The sequence below is a fragment of the Lygodium microphyllum genome, chromosome 17 (assembly GCF_053477565.2).
Source record: "Lygodium microphyllum isolate KBCC chromosome 17, Lygodium_microphyllum_v1.1.10, whole genome shotgun sequence".
NCBI lineage: Eukaryota > Viridiplantae > Streptophyta > Polypodiopsida > Schizaeales > Lygodiaceae > Lygodium > Lygodium microphyllum.
The window spans coordinates 70,324,541-70,344,742 of NC_141151.1; the positions used below are offsets into that span (position 1 = coordinate 70,324,541).

At 42.6% G+C, this 20,202-nt stretch overlaps 1 protein-coding gene and 1 pseudogene across 5 annotated transcripts in view; one reads left to right on the forward strand and one right to left on the reverse strand.

Moving 5' to 3' along the window:
• Window positions 1–344: 344 nt before the first annotated feature.
• The window catches only part of LOC148022015 (kinesin-like protein KIN-12F), a 66,208-nt gene continuing 46,350 nt past the window's right edge, over window positions 345–20,202 (reverse strand). The window contains exons 19-38 of one of the 5 annotated variants that reach the window (XR_015694449.1): window positions 20,004–20,099; window positions 19,734–19,835; window positions 11,261–11,332; window positions 11,026–11,148; window positions 4,773–10,952; window positions 4,543–4,650; window positions 3,626–3,777; window positions 3,461–3,539; window positions 3,298–3,372; window positions 2,969–3,208; window positions 2,797–2,895; window positions 2,609–2,683; window positions 2,488–2,546; window positions 2,287–2,398; window positions 2,099–2,209; window positions 1,837–2,007; window positions 1,689–1,754; window positions 1,489–1,608; window positions 992–1,402; window positions 345–825 (exon numbers count right to left, since the gene is read on the reverse strand). Coding sequence is in view for 4 of the 5 variants with exons in the window: in XM_087697589.1 (XP_087553715.1) it covers window positions 1,286–1,402; window positions 1,489–1,608; window positions 1,689–1,754; window positions 1,837–2,007; window positions 2,099–2,209; window positions 2,287–2,398; window positions 2,488–2,546; window positions 2,609–2,683; window positions 2,797–2,895; window positions 2,969–3,208; window positions 3,298–3,372; window positions 3,461–3,539; window positions 3,626–3,777; window positions 4,543–4,650; window positions 4,773–10,952; window positions 11,026–11,148; window positions 11,261–11,332; window positions 19,734–19,835; window positions 20,004–20,099 (8,157 nt within the window). In the remaining variant the exon portion in view is untranslated. Of the gene's footprint in view, window positions 1,403–1,488; window positions 1,609–1,688; window positions 1,755–1,836; window positions 2,008–2,098; window positions 2,210–2,286; window positions 2,399–2,487; window positions 2,547–2,608; window positions 2,684–2,796; window positions 2,896–2,968; window positions 3,209–3,297; window positions 3,373–3,460; window positions 3,540–3,625; window positions 3,778–4,542; window positions 4,651–4,772; window positions 10,953–11,025; window positions 11,149–11,260; window positions 11,333–19,733; window positions 19,836–20,003; window positions 20,100–20,202 lie in introns of those variants that run through there. The other 4 variants (XM_087697590.1, XM_087697589.1, XM_087697592.1 and 1 more) reach the window with 4 other exon arrangements.
• Window positions 15,580–16,596, forward strand: LOC148022016 (uncharacterized; annotated as a pseudogene).

The window sequence follows — 20,202 nt, forward strand, 5'->3', positions numbered from 1 at the left end:
TGTTGAAAGCCGCCATTTCAGAACTGTACTCGCGTCAAGAAGTGAAGGCCAAGAGAGCTTTTTGTGCACGTATGCCACTTCTTTCTCCTTATATATTTGTATCTATTGTAGTCTCCAGATCGTTTTGACCTCCCTCTCTCTCTCTCTCTCTCTCTCTCTCTCTCTCTCTCTCTCTCGTTTGTCCTCAAATCTTGCTTTTTACATCTTGATGTGTCGTGCTCAAATCACGAAATAGGCTTGCCACTTGGAACTTATGTGATGCCAAGCTCCACGCCTGCCTAGCCTCGCTCCCAATAGAGAGGAGGGAATAGGAAGATCATGGAGAAGCTCACACCAACTCACTCGCTCTGAAAACCTCTTATACACTCAACACAAGATAGCAAGAAGCTAGTGGTTGCATTAGCAATGGCAAGGGAAGGTATGCACGATGCAGGGTTAGTACATTATATAGCTACAAGTGGCTACCAGGGTGGTTCCCACCCAGTATTTTACAATGATGGCTAGTATTCACCGGTCTCGTGTAGCCAGACCATTGATTAATAGGCACGCTCTCTTAATGGAGCCTTTGGGACGTCTGAGAGCACGATAATACAACACATTCTTTCTTCTTATGTCTCTTCTCCATCAAAAATAAAAAATAAGAAAGTTCAAGACCCCACCACTTTGTTCTGAACTTGCTAGCAACTCTGGAGAGCGAACTAATGAGCCCCAAACATTAATTCGTCGCCACAAGAAGAGCCTCGGGCCGCGCAGCTGGTAAGAGAAGACCAGTCCCGCCGTCTCTGTTGTCGCTTGTACTTCTGGTGATTCAGCACCACGGAAAGTCTTCACATGCAGCGACAGTAACGTCAATGTGAGTCCGGAACAAACTGAGATGCATAATGGACATCACAGTTGCTGTTGTAGTAGATCTCAAGACTGCAGAGAAGTTCCTTCTAATTCTTGATGAGAGATACAGGAAGCTGGGCAGGATTCAAGCATATGAACTTACCCAATGCGATCCTGCTTTCAATCCTCTCCAAGTGCAGCACAGCCAAAAATTGTGATCCGCAGCCAACCGTAGAGGAAATCATGACCCAAATACTGGCAAAGCTCTGCAACACCAAAAGCCTATGCTGGATTTATTTTGTAAGGGTTCAATCCCTGTCATTTGCTGTTCTTTGTGGGCCTAGTATCACCACCTCTAGATATGTACATCTGGGGCTTTAAGCATAAAGGACCATATTACAATACTCTCATGTTATAAGTAGTGCTGGTAATGCACAACTCTGGAGGATTGTCTCTATCATGATGCACAGGAAGGGCTGCCAGACTTCTGAGTCGACACAACATTTGAGCCACACTTAGGCGAATGAACTGACCGCAACTCACTCAAGCGGTGCTTTTCCCAATCAATCTTGTTCTGCAATGTGATAGAGAACGTCAGAGACCAGCCTCTCTCGAAATTAAACTATCTACAGGCCCAGACTTGTGTAACCTGTGCCTTACCTTCAATTTAACATCAGACAGCTCTCGTTCAGTAGATTCTAGCCTGTCTTGTATATACTTCAGAGCATCTGCAGCAACAGCGTGGTCCACCTCCTTCGCAGGCCGGACTATGCCAGCTACCTGTTAACAAAACACTTGAAGAATCACACGGTATACCCAATGATGTCATAGAAATGTTCTCAACCAGCTCACATTCTCACCTTCAGTAGGCTTGTACATAGCATTAAAAGCTTCTGTCCAACTTGAATTTTTTCCTCTTCAACTTCCTGCTTGCACAGAATGAGAATCAGACCAGCTCACATCTTGCTTGTGATACTTTTTTCATCTACAGAAATCTGGAACTATCACCTGTAATCTGAGTTTAAGTTTCTGTTCCTCCTCAAAGTCAATGTGAGGGGTTTTGCCATCAGCAGCCCGATATCGTCCTAGTTCATCACTTACACGGTTAAGAAGAACCTCTGTCCGTCGAAGCTTTGCTGCCAAGTCCTCATTCTTGATTCTCAAACAATTGTTTTCTTCCTAGTTTGTGTCAACAACACAAATCATTCAAACTGGAATTCACCAGTGAAAAATTGAAGTTGCAAAAGAACCAGACAAGAAGATAGCATGCCTTAATCTTTGCATGATGATGAATCCTTTGTTGAAGGTTTTGCTGACCCGAAAGTTTGTTGACTTCGTCTTCAAGTTCTAAAAGTCTCCGCTTCTGAGTAGCATTTTCTGCCTGCCTTGACCACATGAGTAATAGTCAATCCGCAGTCCTGGACATAAATGGAATCCTAGAAGTGAATACCAAATTACCTTTAGTACTTCATTTTCAGTGCTGATAATTTGGTCCCGCTGGCGCAACTTCTCAGCTGCAACCCGAGCAGTCATCATTTCAGCCTGCCTCCGGTTGATCTCTTCTAGCCAACTGTGCAAATCCAAGCAAAGTTTTAAACTTAACAGACGCATTCCAATCTCCCATGCAAAGTTTACCATTAAGGCAATAAAGTAGGTCACCTCTCTCTTTCCTCAATAAATTCATGAAGTTGCTCCTTCAATTCTTCCAATTCTCTTGCCTGTCAATGTTGAACTATTAATACAGGATCTGAATCATAGGACTTAAGGCAATGAATTTTACCTTCTCTTCAGCCTCAGCAGTTCGGAGTTGAGCTCTTTCAGCAATTTTCTGCACCTGTTGATGGTTGGCCAGAGACTACAAGGAATATATAACCCATTATCTTTCCTTCTTCAGAATTTTAACTTTATGAATGAGACATGGTTTTCAAAAAGAGAAAAATATGAGTGAACATGTTAATTCTCACTTACAGCATAATTGGTGATATCCAATTTTACTCCCAGCAGCTCCCTAATTACATCATGAGTCATGCTTTCTGCTTCAGCAAGCCGAGCATTCAACATGAAGATCTGCACAAAGCACACACATGTTCATTATGCTTCAAGTAAACATGTTCATTGATCAACTAAGATCAGTACTTGCCTCTTTCTGCCTTGATAGAGCAAAAGCCTCAAGTTCTTCTATCTTCTGTGTCTTGATAGCAAGCTCTTCATCCAATTCTAAGTTTATTTGATGGGTCAAGCCTGAACCAATGCATTTGAAAGGCGAACCTGTTCCTTTTGACTTCACAACACCCTTTTCACTTATTTTGGAAGTCTGGATATTCATGGTTGGCTTATGCTCACCCTTCACCTGCTCAATAATGCCTTCCAAGGCCCTCAACTAGTTTCGAACACAGCAGTCACAGTTACAACATGTTGGCCGTTTTGCTTTCAATTTACTTCAGTACAAGGTTTGCTATTTGCAATTACCTGCTGATGGTACTCAGAAGCTTGTCTCTCTGCTGCAGCAATAAGCTCGACTGTATGGTTTCTACAGTTTTTAATCTGCAATAAGGCCCAACATAGATCAAAAACCCTAAAAACCTGAGGTTGACTCAATTGTTTTGAGATCATTGATCTAAGTCCACACAACCTGCTCATCCTTTTCTATCAGTTTCTTTTCAAGCATTTGTATTCTTTGTTCAGCTTGTGTCTCCTTAATTTCATGCTCCCTGCACATCATTCATTCAATAACTGAGAGGAACAGCCCAAACAAAGACTCAGAAATGTTTTCTGGCAAACTTTCTATCGTTCAAACCTCTGTTTCTGTTCCCAGACACTGTACTGAATCTCCTCCTCCGACTTCAAAACCTGCATTTGCAACATTTGATGCCTTAAAACTTGCAACTCAATCTCCATGTTTTCTCTCATCAGCCTTTGCCTATCAGCATCATTCTTTATCATGCCCACCTGCCAAAACATCCGTTGAGTCAAGACTTTATGAGAGCTGTTCACTCCTCTCAAGGAAAGAAAATAACAAGCAGTGTAAGCAATTGGCATAGCTGTCACATCTGATGGCATGCAATTAGTTCTATCTGATGTTATAGGGCACTTCTCAGACTAAAATAGCTAGAAAATATGTCCAAAATGCCACATCAGATGTACAAAAAATACCCATAATTAATGCCTATACCTAACCTAATGTTGGAGACTTAAACAATACACTCCAAACATAGGTGTGAAATAGAGTATGATATATTGAGTGGGTGGGTCGCATGAGCCCATGTGTTGTGTTCTCACTGAACACACAGCTATTGTACATTACAAATATCCAACTTGTACACCAGTATGTCTGTACTTGCATTGTGGGAGATAAAGCATAAACAGGACCTAAGACAGCCCCAAAAGCTGCCCCAAACAGTTCAGCCAAACAGCCATGCAAACGGCCACTTTTCTGGTCAACAGATACAACAGTCACAAACTCTTGACTTAGACAGGTGTATGGGATTGGATGGATTGTCCCATGAATGGACATGGACAGCTACGACCAGTGGTAATATGTGCCTGTAAGCTCAAGTCCTAAAATTATGTTTACTACATACAGACCCATTTTAAGGCAAAATAATGACATCTGTATTTTGTTCTTTTCTTCTATTTGACTACATCTATGCACATGGCCTAAGCATGCATGCAACACATGTCAAATCAACTAATACACGATGCAAAGATGCATACTTGTGTTTCTAGAGCATTGACTGTGCTTTCTAGTTCTTCTACAGAGCGCTCCAACAGTTTTGCCTCTTCTTCTTTTTGTTCAGCATAAGTCTTACTTGTTTCTGCAACCTGTCATTGAAACCCCCCCCAACCCAACACACCCCATCCAAACCAAGGGGAAAAAAACGATTTAGACCAACCAAACCAGATTCCGAGCAATAAAAAAACGCACTGCTTAAACAAAGTCATACTTGCCGAGCTTCAATGGCCACAGCCTCATGCTCTTCTGCAAGTTGCTGGGCCATCTCCAGCTGCTCATTTAAAACAACTAGCTCTGCATGTAGCTTATCCCTCTCTTTAATTACTACAGCCAGATTCTCATTGCTGCTGCCTAATGAATTAGCTAATTTTTCTTCTACCAAACAGTTCAATTCTAGGAGCTCTGCCTCAAGCGCCTCAACTGCAAGCCCTTTGTCTTCTAATTCATCTTCCATTGAGACCTTTTGTTCATCCAGCTCTTTGACTTGGACTTTCAATTCTTCATTCTCAGCTTCTAAAAATAAGACCCTTTGTCTCAAATCTGAAGCTGTTGTTCCAACCATAAGCAGCTCCTCATTCACTTTATCCACAGTATTTTGAAGTTCACTGATTCTACTCTTCAAGCTAGTTATCTGGAGTCGATAATCCCCCAGATCAGTACAATGCTGTTCCATATTGAAAGCTGATTCACCAGGTCCAACATGACCGCAAAACTCTTGAGACAAGTTGACCTCCATCTGTAATTTCCTCAATACCTGATCTTTTCTCTGCAGCTCACTCTCAGCTTTTCTTTTCTCTTCTAGCACCTCTTCGAATTTCTTCCAAGCCAGGTCTGCATGTTCCCGACATGTTCGCACTTCCTTTTCAACCTCAGACAGCACAAGCTCACACCCTTCCATAAAGGCAATCTTGGAATCTTGCCCTATTTCTTGTGTCATTTGTTCCGTGATCATCTCAATTTTCATTTGTAGACCAGCTAATTTCATTTCATGCCCTTGAACAGCTTGGATGAGTTCTTGTGGCCCTTCATGAGTCACCTGCAGAGCATCTCTGGCCTTCAAATCTTCATGCTTTTGTACTGTTAGCTCACACCTCGCCTTTTCTTTCTGAATACACTGCAATTCTTCCTCTAATTCTGTAATTCTTGTGGATAGAACCAGTACCTGCATTTCTTTTTCCTCTAGCGCTAGCTTCGTATGCCTGAAACTGATTGCAGCACTTTCATGGTCTTCAGATATCATGCAAAAGCTTTCAGTAATGCTTTCAATTTCAGAAAAGAGCACGTTACACGCATCAGCAGTTAAGAATAATTCTTTAGGTTCTTCTTTGGCTGGTAGAAAAGCTAATATTCTATTGTATAAATCCGAAAGTTGGATTTCATGGCTTCCTACAGTGGTAAGTAAGATCCTACAATTTTCCTGGAAACCTTGAACAAGTAGCAAGGCATCTTCATGGAGCTCATAAAGCGCTTGGTATGCACAGGCTAATTGTGCCCTTTCATGTTCTATTTGATATTCTTTTATATTGACTTTTGAATAAAGACATGTTACCTCTTTTTCCTTGTTATGTAGCTCCTGAAGAGTTTTTAAATGAGCATCTTTCACTTCTGCTACAAAGTCACAGCTTCTCACAAGTTCATGTCGGAGGATTTCCATGTCTTCCTGCTTTTGATCTGCTTCAGCCATCAGAGCTACATTCTCACGTTCAAGTTTTTCTACTTTTGCAGCAACTTGCTGAAACTGAGAAGCAAAAATCTCCTGTATTAAGAAGCTCTCTACAGTCTTTTGCTCTAATTCACTTCTGGTGAATTCAATTTTCATTTGGAGCTCTTTCTCTAAGGCTTGCTTTTCCTGCTGCAGTACAGAAACCAAGTTCAACTGTTTCTCTTGCTGTTCAAATAGCCATTCCAGTCGATGCTCCAAATTTCTACCTTTTTCATCAAGGGTTTTCTCCCTTTGAGAAGCACAAACAAGCTCGGACCGAAGCAAATATAGTGCAGATTCTTTAGTCCTTAGCTCTTCATCCTTATCTGCCAGTTTTAGCAAAGCATTCTGGAATTTTACTTCTCTCTCAGCAATGTTATGTGAGCAACTTGCATGAATGTCCTCTATAACCATTAGCTTTTCAAGGTACTCTTGAGACCCTGCATAGAAAGAAGATATATGTACTTGTTGTTTCTCTATCATCTCCAGCAGTAAATATTGCTCTATCTTCAACTCTGAAACCGTCGAAGAAGCTTTTTTTAGTTCCCTCTGAGCATTCCATAGCAGTTCTGTGTTTTCCTGCAGTTGTCGATTGACAAATCTTTGATTTGATTCCATCTCCTTAATCTCATTTTCACAAGCTTCAAGCTCCATCATTACTTTCTTGAAAAATTTTCCTTGACAAGCCAAGTTATCGTCCCTCTCCAAGTCCAACTGCCTTATCTTTTCACAACTATCTTGCACATCATCCCTGAAGGATGCTATAATTTTAAGAAATTTTTCTACTTCCTGGTCATGGCTTGATCTGATTTTGGAGATTGCAGTGCAGTTCTGATGAAGCTCCTCTCTCAATTGCTCTGTTAGAATGGTTTGTTCGTTTAACCCTTCAACCAGATCCTTATTTTCCATATTCAAATGAGCAATCTCCTCTCTGCACAGTTCCAAATCTCTGCCAAGCAACTGCAAAATTTTCCTGTCCTTTTGATTACCCACCAACAAAGCCTCCACCTGGCTGTTTAGGTTGCCGTTTTCTGACTTCAAGCAACTAATGAGTTTATTATTCTCCATTATTTGCTCCTTCATTTCTTGGGACCTCTGATTCACCAGAAAGAGATCTTTTTCAATCACCAGCACCTGGTTAGAAAGTACTCCCTTCAGAATCTCTGACTCAAAAACATTAACATAAGTTTCTGCTTTTGAAGTTTCAGTAACATCTTCTAAAGTTTTAGAAAGATAAACACACCTCTCTTCAGCCTGCTTTGCTCGGGATTCAATACCCCGAAAGTGAGTTTCTCCATCTAAGGACTCCTGTTTAAGTTGTTCTATAACTTCCTGCTGTCCACTATTTTGAACTCTCAGACTTTCAAGTTCATTCTTCAGAGACTCCATGCTAGCAAATACTGTTAAGTTCTCCCTCTCCATTTCATTTGTCACATCTCTTAGCTTTGTCAGTGCCACCACACTTCTCTGCTCTGCATCTTTTACCTCCATTTGGCAACATTCTAATTCCCTGCTACAACTATCCAGGTTCCTTTGCAGCTGTAAAATCATATCTTCCTGGGCAACATTTTCCATTTTCAAGCTGGCACTCTCCTTTGAAATCTGGTAAAGTTTATCCTTAAAAATATCCAAGGTCGATTCATTTGACAACAAAGTGTTCTCTAGATGTTGAATCTGACTGTTTAGAACTGCTTTTTCAATCTCTATGTCCACAATCCCCATGAATTTCTGTTGAGCAAACTCTCCTCGAACCCTTTCTAAGTCAGATAGTAATTCAGCACACTTTTGCTCAGACAACTCCATGTCTATGTGTGATACTTTCGAGTTTTCATGTGTAAGCTGAAGTTCCCGTTTCAGTTGCTGCACAGAAGTTTGTAGTTCATTGACTGTCCTTTCCAACTCTGTTCTTTTTACAACATCCTCACCCTCTTGATTAACTTTTTCCCTCAAAGAAGCAACTTCACTTTTCAAACTGCAGACTTCATGAGCAGAAATGTTTCTTCTGAGTTCAGCATCCACTAAAACTAAGAAAGCATCACCGCTGAATTGTTCTGCAGCTGCATTGATACAAGAAAAGAATCGTGTGCATTCATCTTCATGCTGCAACTGTATTTGTTGCACATAATCTCTTTGTTTGTCCAGTTCATGTAATAGAGCCCTACTGTTTGATTCCATATTATTCATTTTAACACACAAAGTCTGAGCATGCTCCCTTTCTTCTTGAAGCAAAAGTGACTTGCCGGTAAGATCCAGCACCAGTTGCTCACGCTCTGAAACTAAACTCTCAACCTGTTTAGAAGCTAGTTCCACTTCTTCTTGTAATTGTACTGCCAGAAGCCTTTCTTTCTGTAGGGCAACTTCCAACTCCTCCTTGTCTGTCTGCGATTTTGCTAATTTCTTTGACAAATCGTCCACCTTCTCACCAAGCCTTAGACAATCCAATTGCATTTCTGTATGCCTAGATCTCATTACAGCTGCATTGGCATCCTGCTCTGCTATTTGATGACTTAGATGGCAAATAATAGTCTTTTCATTCATTATTGCATCCATCATATTGAGCTTGTCAGTTTCCAATTGAGAGATTGTTTTTTGAGATATATCTAGCTCTTCAGCAAGATGCTGCAATTCTCCCAGCTTGGAATGCTGTTGTGCACATGTTTCTTGAAGAGAACAAAGTGTTAGTTCCAATTGCTTCTCCATGCAAAAACGGTCCTGCAAATGCTTTTCGATTTCAGTGATCTCTTCATTCATATAACTGTTTTCTATCTGTAGTCCAACTAGCATTTGTTGACTTAGAACTGATGATTTATCTATCATCCTTGCATCCATTTCCTGAAGAGTGTCAAAAAGAGCAATGAGTGTTTCGACTGAAGCATGCAAATAAAGGTTTTCCCTATCCTTCTCTGCAAGCCGAGAGTCAAGCCATTCTTTGCCAATTAACAAGTTAGATTTTTCTGAGTCCCATTCATTCTTTTGTCTTTCAAATTCTGCAGAAACAGTTTCAAGATCCAACTCAGCAGAAGAAAGTTTTGTTTGCATGCTGCAAAGATTTCTTTGAAGCATCTCAGCAGCCCTGGCCTCCAGCAGAAACTTCTCCCCCACCTCAGTAACCTGCTTCTGCAGATCTGCAATTGCAGTCTCAAAAGAACCTTTTTCTTTCTCAATTTCTGATGCATGCTCTTGAATTTTGTTTTCTAACATTGATGAACTTCTTGACAGCTCCTCCTCGGTCAATTTCCCTTGCAGGTTCAGAAGATCTTGCAGCAACTGGATTTCAACCAGCATGACTAGTCTATCTTCTGTCCTGCTCAGATCAGTCACCTCAACATGTCCATTGGATCGTGAGGAAAACTTGTTTACAACAACAAATGCAGCAAGCGCCATTTTTTCAGCCTCAATGACCCTCAGTTTCCAATGTTTGACCTCCCTTAGCAGCTGATTGATATGGGAGCGTTTCTCCTCGACAACCAAAGTCAGAGATTCCAGGTCAGCTTGCATGGTTGCTTTTTCCTGCCTCTGAATCTGAGCGATTGCTAAAGTTGCATCGCTTAAAACTCTCACTTTGTTCTCAGTTTGCTTGGCTAGCTTCTGGGCATGCAAAAGCCTTCCCTGCAGGACTTCAACCAGGCCTTCCTTCCTGTTATATGTACCCTCTTCAAGAGCCAGTTTAGCCCTGCTTGGAGAAGTACAATCTTCTGCTATATTTTCGATTTCCTGAGCTGCATCGTCTAAAGCTTGGTTTCCCTCAGCAAGACATTCAATGAGACTAGTCGCTGCTTGATTCCAAACCTGTCTCAAGTTCAAAATTTCACTATCTTTTTGTTTGACGACATCCTCATACAGTTCTGATAACCGCGTGTTCTCCTCAACAATCTCCTCAAACCTCACTTGAAGGTTTCTCAAGTCAGTTGCAAGCTGCATTGCTTTGTGTTCAGACTTTGCTTCTCTCTGTTTGGTGATTTCTTGATCTTCGCATAAGTTTTGAATTTCTGATTGTAACAAGGTGATAGCCTCTGTTGTTTCCATTTCTGCATCAGCTCGCACAAGGTCCTTTTCGTGCTCACAAGCCTTCAGAGTATCTTGTTCGGACTGCAGTTTGTTGTTAAGATGCTGTGCTTTTCTGAGTGCTTTCCTGGTCCTCTCAAGCTTGACCTTTAGGTCAGAGTTTTGACCTTCGTTATTTTCTGCTTCCAAGACTCGCAATTCAAGTTCACGTTGAAGTTCACTTTGCAAATACACAACATAACCAGTCAAAACCTGTGTCTCCTTTTCCCTCTTATTCAGGATCTCACCCATTTTGATGTTTTCATCCCGAAGTTCTTTAATTTTGCTTAAAAGACATGATTGCTGCACTTCTAGAGAATCAACTAGTGATTTCTGGCTATGTACATTTTCAACAGACTCTAGAAGCCTTTTGGAGACCTCTAATTCCCTTTCCTCTAGTTCATCAAGCTGCGTGCTGAGAGTTAGGCTTCTCTCTTCTGCATCTTTTCTGTATATACGCTCTTCCTGAAGTAAATGACTCAAAGTGTCAACCTCCATTTGCAATTCCAAGGTTCTTTCTGCATTCTCATTGCGCCTGATTACAGGGTTTTCAGTCACAGCGTTTATACTTTCAGAAGGTGCTTGGGATGACAATTCTTGAATCAATTGTTGAGCTTCTTCCAATTTGCTTCTCAGTTGCAATTCCTGCAAAAAAGAAAAATTTGTCATATCAATGAACAAAGCAGTGTCAGTTATTGAGGTTTCGTAGATAGCACACCTGCAATTGCCACATTGCAGTTGCTTCCTGAATTTCTGAAAATGATTGGCGCTGTTGGTGTGCAATGTCCTCCATCTCCAACCTTATTTGTTTCACAGTAGCTTGAGCAGAGGCAGCTGCCTCCTGTTTTGCAAACAGCAACCCAAAAACCAGCATCCACAAGTCAGACTATCAGTCAATTTTTGGAGTTTCCAGGATCATAAGCAACAGGAGGTGTTACAAAGGTTTGCAGGACCTGTGCAGTAGCAAGGCTGGCCTCTGTCAGATGCAGACGCTCTACAAGCTCTCTGTTAGCCTCCTTGCTTTCCTGCAAATATCATATCCCCTTGCAATAAAAACTATTTCCAATATTGAGCAAGAAAATATGATCCAGAACCTAGAATGTGTATATGTAGTGAACATAGCCAAATTGAGGGTCAAGTATGACTGAAAAGCAAGATAGAAAAAAGTTATGCCATTCACAATATTATAGGTTCATCCTGTTAGCCTGCTCTTCTTCAGTCTCAGTCTGTCATCTCCTGGTTGTGAGCTCCTGTCAGAGTCTGACAGGAGACAGAGGAGCTCTGTCAGGACATTTTTGGGGCTGCTCTAGTTAGCTAGCAGCCCTGGGTTTGTTACAGCCCAAACTGGGCTGTTTTTTGTCCAGACTGCCCATTTTCTGGGCAGTCGGCCAGATCTGGCCAAAGTCGGCCAGATCTGGCTGGGCGGCCAAATCTGGCCAGGTCGGCCAGTTTGGCTGGTTGGCCAGTTTGCTGGCCTGGGGGCTATTTATAGCAGCCCCCCCAGTCAGTCCAGTATTGTTCTCTGCAGGTACAGCACTGCTCCCTCCGTCTCCGTCTCCGGCATTGGTGCTGCCACTGCTTCCAGTCTGTCCTGGTTCCCTCACTGACGCTCCGGGCTGCGTGCAGGGACTGTTCTGTCCATTCCAGTGTATTCAGCATTCATCTCAGTCAGTGCAGACTTTCTTCCTTCATTCTCTGCTTCCTCTCTCCTCTCCTCTGTGTTCGTGTTCTTCTTCCGTTGCGCACTCTCACACATCCACAATATACTGGGTTAAACAATGAGGGGATGAACAAAGCCAGTTAGCTTTACACACACACGTCAGGATATAGATGCAATTTACTGAATGATTCGAGTGTTACAACAAAGAAAAGCCAAAATAGCAAGAGACTGCTAAAAATACTGCCAACTTTCTAACAAGTTCTTACATTCTGCAAACATGTACAAGAACGCCTTTGTGTGCACTAATTCTTCTATTGATTCACAAGGAGAAATCCTTCAGTTAAAAGGGTCGCTGAAATTACAGACAATTAAAATACACTGTTATTGCTCTCTCGGCAGGATCCAACTTCAGATGGCTATAAAGCAATTGTCTACATGAAACTCACACCAATTGTCTCCATGAATAGCATGAGATCGTGACACTCAAAGGAACCAGGAAAGAGTGCTGGTTGATAAACTTCCCCTATATGAACTATGAGTGGGCTGGCAGCCTGGCTGTTGAGAAAACTAGAGAAGGAAGCACAAGTATGATAACAGTCTCACAGAAGGTGCTTCATTGTCACCTATAAACCTATATTCCGCAGATATAGTGAACACCTCACCATCATTCTTGACACATTTGAGGGCTGCATTATTGATTGGCACGAGATAATAATAAGATCTAAGTGATCTTATCACCTATCTATTAGAGTCTAGTCCATCAAGCTGTACTCCTCACAAGAGATGGTTCACTTGGAACTGTTGCAAGAATTTCCTAATTCTATGCCCTATGATTCTATAATGCATCCTGATTCCCAAAAGCCCTCTTCTTTGAACCTGTGGAAATAATAGGGTGTGTATAGTTCATATGCCCTCCATCTCCCTACATTTCATTTGTTGTTGTTTGCAAGGAAATTTGATCAAGTAGCAATAACCAAATAACAAAACCTATATTTGTGTACTTCCATCCTTGCCCATTGTTTTCCTTCCTCTCTCAAACTGGTGCTCAAGCCTTTAAAACCTAGGAGTTCAAGTTGCACTCTGGAGCTTTTCACTTATAGCTTGATGGGTCCTCTCTAAGCTTCCAAAACGATGTCCACGGCATGCCAATGAACTCAAAATGTTGACATGGATGGGCGAGAACCAAGAAAATTATTATGTCCAAAAGCTAGAGTGCATCTATCACAAGGTCGTGAATTTGTAACATATTTTATCACATGTGTGAGAATAAGTTGAAATGTGAGTCATGGTGACAAGCAAACCCTAGATTGGGCAATGAAGGATATGGGCAAAAGTTATAGAGCACAAATGTGAATGGGTACCTAGGAAAGATCTAGGTCAATGACACTGAAAGGCCCCTGTGGGAATGACTTTTAGTATCAAAGGGGTTAGAGAGTTAAATCACTTAATGTCTTGGTTTAAGATTTCTGAAAGTTTCAACACTTTCAAATTCATATACTTTAAATATCAAAGGGCTCAATAGACAACCGGGCGATTCTCCACTTCCACCCACAATAGGCACTAGTGCTTAAACAAACGTTGAAATTCTAGAAGGGGGCGCCATGTGACAATATGTGCTAACTGTTTCTCAAAGAAAAGGGGCTGCTTTTGGAGAAGGAAATCAGAGGCAAAGCAAAGAGAAGCACGACCTCATAAAATCCACACGGGCCAGCAAAGATATCCTCCACACAATCAATCTAAAGAATGGCAGTCAGCCATTAATGAATCCTAGTAAGCATGGGAATCCCACCTGTGAAGAAGACAACTGCCCCTCACTCACGAAAATCTGAAGAAGAACAAAGCACGTGTTGGGTGGGCACACGTGTATCCAAAATCTCCTCCTCCGCACAGGCAAGGATAGCTAAATGGTTGGTATTCGCAAACTTGAGCAACTGTTCCCAGTTTTGATCCTGCAGATTTTGTGAAACAAAGGTCACCTAAGCATACAAGCAAGGTGGAGAATCACCTGTGTCAAGGACCTCCAGGTTAGCATTGAATTCTTCATGGAAGTGCTTGCTGCGTTTGACAAAGGGCTGAGCATCAGCAGGCGGCTCAGCCATCTCCTCGATGCAAGGCACCATGTCTTCTTCCACAACTGTTTCTTCCACATCCATGTCTGGACCCAAGCCCTCAGCAAGCTGATCCATGTCATCCATCTGCACACATGCCATTGAGGACAGGGACTGTCGAAAAACCATTCTTCCTCCTTTGCTTTATTGTGCTGCTCCGCCCCTATACACAGCCAGCAGAGGGGACGATCCAAGCACAGCAACAGGCTGCACGCTGGTAAAAAAAGGCAACAAAAAAGCTATCAAGGCAAACCACAGGCCTGGCGGGGTAGTAAAGCTAAAGGGCAGCACAGTAGGACGGGAGGGTTGGCATCACAAGACTGCAGCAGGGCTGACAGACAGTTAGGTGCAAGGAGAGGGGCAGCCAAACTTCACAGGTCTGCAGGGCTGATGGTCGCAGGGCAGAAGTCCCGCACGGTAGCGAGGCAGAGGTGCAGGGGCAGAACACCTACACGAGCAGGTCAAGGAAAAGGCACAAGTCGTCGCGCTGCAAAGGATGGGCCCCATCAAGTCGCCATCATCAGCTCAACCCACCCTTTTTTTCGAAATGAGTAATTATATTAAGTATGAAAAAGAGTACAAGATAACAAGATCAAAGAGTACAAGGGGACTCTAGCATCCATCTCTCTCTCTCTCTCTCTCTCTCTCTCTCTCTCTCTCTCTCTCTCTCTCTCTCTCTCTCTCTCTCTCTCTCTCTCTCTCTCCGTAAAAGGTAATTGTATTAATTACGAAAAAAGGTACTAGTCGACATGATTACAAGATACACGATGGCTCTAAGCCATCGAGTTACAAAAAGTCATGGCAAAGACGCAAAGGAAATTGCCATATGCCAAGGAAGTAAGTCCTCCCGAGGGAATAAGTCAGAGTGCCGAATAAGATCCAACTACCAATGCAGGAGACCTCTAAGCCTCGCAATATGTCCCGGAACATTAGAGGCCGAATCAAAAAGAAAGGCATTCCGAGTGGTCCAATTGTGCCAGCAGCCCCAGTATCTAAGAAAGTGAAACAAGATCTTCATATGCGACTGTGCCGGTGTGGGGTATTTGGGCCGTACAAAAACCCAATCAAAGGGGCTTAGGGAGAACCCAACCACTGCTCGCTTAACAGCTGACATGAGTGACCAGATATTCTTCGCGAGAGGACAAGAAATAAATCGATGATGGGCCGATTCCACACTAGTGGTGCAAATCTCTCTCTCCCTCCCTCCCTCCCTCCCTCCCTCCCTCTCTTTTTTTTTCGTAAAACTCTCTCTCTCTCTCTCTCTCTCTCTCTCTCTCTCTCTCTCTCTCTCTCTCTCTCTCTCTCTCTCTCGTTTCATGAAAGAAATTGAATTAAATAGCAATATTTACATCAGACCATCAGGTCAGCTAAGAAAAACAAACCGGACACAAATCAAGTCGAAAGGCTACCAAGACTCTCTCTCTCTCAAGGCGCACTTATGACGGATGGAGGTCGATGGAGAAACCCCTAGTGTCCATGATATCCATGATGATCAGATGTAAGGCCTCAATGCCACATGAGATCATCAGAGCCGAGCTAGCAGCTACACCGATTGTGGTGATATGCATACATACATAGCCTATGGGACTTACCCAGACACAAATATGCACGGTTGGCCCTTGAGTCCTCCAGGCAACTTGCCAGAGAGGGTGATACTTCATGTTGGTATGCACATATGTCGGCCTGGTTTAAGCTGCATGGCTTTAGCATGGACAAGTTACCCCCCTTCCAATACTCCCTTGATGCACCATCTCTTGACCTGAGCAGGTTGGAGATCCGCAACATCATCAGGATGGATCTTACCCAATTGGATATCAGGCGGACATGATTGATGCCAAGGCAAGAACTAGAGACAAAGATGGCTTTCTATCGTATGCATTTCCTTCATACTACAGATGATGGATTTATTGTTCGCCCGAGATACATGGGCACCCACCTTTCCCATGGGATCAGATGTACTATTGGCCAGTTGCGCACCTCCTCACATCAGCTAGAGATTGAGACTGGCAAATATAGATCCATCCCACCAGAGGAGCACATATGCCAAATATGCCAATTAGAGCCAGAGACAGCGGAGCATTATATTTGCCACTGCCCAACATATTATGAGGTCTGTGGCCGTTTCCACTGCCTATTTAGAGATGGATTTGGACCACTATCCAGAGTCATGGATTTTACCGATCAGCAATGCCTTGGCCTCTTTCTTCTTGAGATACGACGGCTTCGTGACATGAGCCTCAGGAGTACAACTGCCCCAAGACATCAAGGCCCTTCACAAAGGCAGCTCACAAACTTCTTTGCAAAGGAGACTCAGAAGACTTCAATACAATTACAGCCACAATCCACACAAGAGCCTCTCTCACCGCCACAGTCCACACACAGACGAGTATTGATTGATCGAGCCGCTCACCTTAGCCGATCCAGACGTCCTAGGCCTCGGCACAAACACCAACAACACCTTCATAGATGGATACAGGAGATTATTGCTCGGGCTAAAGCTAGGTCCTCCATACCCACATGAGACTATACCATTTGGAGCTCATTGTTACTAGACAGAGCTCTATGTTTTACACATAGCTATAGTTAGTTTTCTTTCTTATTTTGCTTTGTGCTACATACATATTTTGCCCAGATAGTTGTACCATCATACACATGATTGTAACTCATGGTCTCATAGGTCATTTTGGCCTTTTGTAGACGTTAATCTCTCTCTCTCTCTCTCTCTCTCTCTCTCTCTCTCTCTCTCTCTCTCTCTCTCTCTCTCTCTCTCATGAGTAATATGTATTACTTAAAATGACTACAAAAGTAAAGAAAGTCAAGAGTCAAATCACTAAAAGAGTACAAAAGTCATGGCAAAGAAGCAACAAAAGAAAAATTGTCACATGACAAGGAAGCATCTCCCTCCCTCCCTTGGCATACTAAATTCACAAATGAAATAGAGATCGTGCATCATCTCCCTCATCCTCATCTCCAACACACCGGAGGAATTGCATTCCCACCTAGATGCACTACATGCCTTTTGTCAAGACAAGGATCTCACAGTCAACCTTGCGAAAACCAAGGTTATGGTATTTAACATTTCCTCCCAATGAATTCGTCAATCAATACCCCATTTCACATATGAAGAGGAGATAGTGAAGGTGGTCCAAAGATATGTTTACTTGGTGATTACCTTTACAAGGCCAAGATTCACTTTGAGGAGAGCAATAGAGGATAGATTGACACGAGACTATGTGGCTATGGGATTGACAAAGAGACAGTGTGCACACATACGATTTCAAGAGCCTCAACTCTCGCACTTTGACACTTTGGTCACACCAACACTCTTGTATGGGGCCCCCATCAAGCGATCGAGCCTTTCAAATGGAGAGACCCCTAGTACTGATGATTTCATGGATGACTCAAAATACCACATGAGATTATTAGAGCAAAGATGGAAGCACCACCCATAGTAGTAGAGGCCCTCTTCCGAACTAACTTTTCTGCACAACCTTTGGACCTTGCCGAGACAAAGATACTTCCAACTCGCACGAGAGTCCTCTGGACAATTAGCATTATAGAGGGAAACTGAGTGTTGGTATGCTCAGACACAGGCATGTGTATCACCTCCCACCACTACAATACAACTTCAATTCCCTCCACCTGGAGCTCAACTGAGAGGAGGTGAACTGCATCATCAGGATGGAGTTTATTCAAACACACACAACCAAGACATGGGTGGCACGTATTGAGAATCTAGGGACCAAGATGGCTTTCTACCAAAAGCATCTTCTCCATATATCCCCTAAATGGCTTTGTGGTCTTCCTGAGATACATGGATGCACACTTATCTCATCATCTACAATGCACCATTGAGCAACTCCATACATCGTCATACCAGTTGCGGATCAAGACAAGTACATATGGTGCAGACTCCCTCCCCCCAAAGGATAGGATTTGCTAGCTTTGTCAACTCAAGCTAGAGACAGAGGAGCACTACTCATGCAGATGCCTAATGTACTACAAGATTCGAGGGCATTTAAATTGCTTATTCAAAGAGGGATTTGGGCCACTATCAAAGGTTATGGATTTCCCAAATCACAAATGTCTCAGGCTCTTCTTGCTAGAGCTATGCCACCACAAAGAGCACCTCTTGCAAACCTAGCAACAAAGACACAAAGCCACACACCAACATGCACTTACGGAGTTCTACAAAGCATCAACTAGTCCCTCCACTAGAGAGCCCTCATCAATCCGACCAATGGCCCCACCATGAGGGACCACCCTAGACACAACCACAAAGAGATGCAAAGCCCATCACCCACGCCCTCGCATGAGGCATCATCTGCACATAAAGAGAATACTACACCATTACCGAGGGACCTTACCTTGCGGCATTAACCTCTCTATGCTAGATAGATCCATGACAGATATCCTGGGATGAGAGTGCCTCCTAAGCAGTTCCATATTATATCTAGCTTAGACATCATTTTGTATTCATCAACAATGTATAGTTCACTATTTATTTTCCATCTAGATAGTCAAAGCAATAGATGATAGCTATTTTGGGACATAGGAAATTCCCTGACTTTTTAGATGTAACATTTTGGTCTAATATGCCAAATTGGCCTTTTGTAGACATCTCTCTCTCTCTCTCTCTCTCTCTCTCTCTCTCTCTCTCTCTCTCTCTCTCTCTCTCTCTCTCTCTCTCTTTTTCGTAAAAGGTAATTGTATTAATTACGAAAAAAGTACAAGATTACATGATTACACGAGTACAAGAGACACGAGGGCCGTAGGCCAACGTGTGGGAAATCCCCGGACTAGGGTACTAAAAGGTTACACCAATCATGGCAAGGACCCAGAGGCAATTGCCAATCTCTCTCTCTCTCTCTCTCTCTCTCTCTCTCTCTCTCTCTCTCTCTCTCTCTCTCTCTCTCTCTCTCTCTCTCTCTCTCGCGCGCAAATTGGAGCCTCTACTCTGGACTTGAAGTGTTTCAGCCAAGAATTTGCTGATTTCAGACCTGCAAACAGCGAGAATTAGGGTTTGCATGGTGATCTTGGGATGGCTGCATGCGAAATATAGATATGCAAGAAGGATCACTGCCATGAAACAGTGAATTAACAGTAGATTTGAAATTGTTTGATTGTCTACAACAAGAGTGGTTGGCATGCAACTAGTGGAGACTCAAATTTGGCTCCCTAGGCATTCAAAATCGAGGGACAGATTGAAGATTAAGAATTGCTGCTTGCTGTAGATAGTCAATGGTTCCAGAAGTGTCAGGGAATATGCCTTGATATGTTGGGATTTGGGAAAATTTCAGTTGAAGGAACTTGGAGGGATTTCAAGTTCTCTGCTTGGTCCCCTAAATTCTCATAGCTTCGGCCTTTCTCTATTGTACTCCTCAATTTTTGGAATAAAGCTTAAATAAATACTGCAAGGGGGGGCACCAAGGTTTGGGGCAAATCACTATCAGATTGCGTCACTTGATTTAATTGGTATTTGTTTGCTGCAATTATTCATAAATCAGGGATTCACCACAGTTCTCTAAAAGGATGGCTGTTTTGAGCATCCCTCCACAAGGCAACAGGTTTACGTATAAACAAAGGCTTGACCATGCTACTAATGTAATATTTGCAGAATTAAAAGATAATTTCTCTTGCAGAAGTAAATAATCTCACCTGCAGCTCCTTTTGTAAAGTCTCTGAACCACGAACTGCTTCTAGCAACTGACTGTTCAGCTCATTACATTGAGACATCTGCATCTGGAGCATCTCCTCCTTCTGTTTGTCAAACTCAGTGTGAGCAAATGATCTCAAAAGAATTCTGTTCGCTTTTATTTTCACATGTACGAGTTTGATCACGATGCAGGCTGCACACAGTCTTCAAACTTGGAAGTGTGAGTACAAATTCTTCTGAAAAACGGTTGCAATTAAGGATATGTGACACACCTCTTCAAGCTGGCATTTCAAATGGGAAACAATGCCCTTTTCTTCAGTGTCATAGGTTTTGGCCATCCTATCATCCGAATCTTGTTCCTCTAGAATCTGAAATAACAAGAAAAAAGTTTAAAAGAACAACTACGTACATGTAAGCACAAGAAGAAAGCATGCCTATAGTAAAAAATATAATTATCTAAGAGGGAGCCTA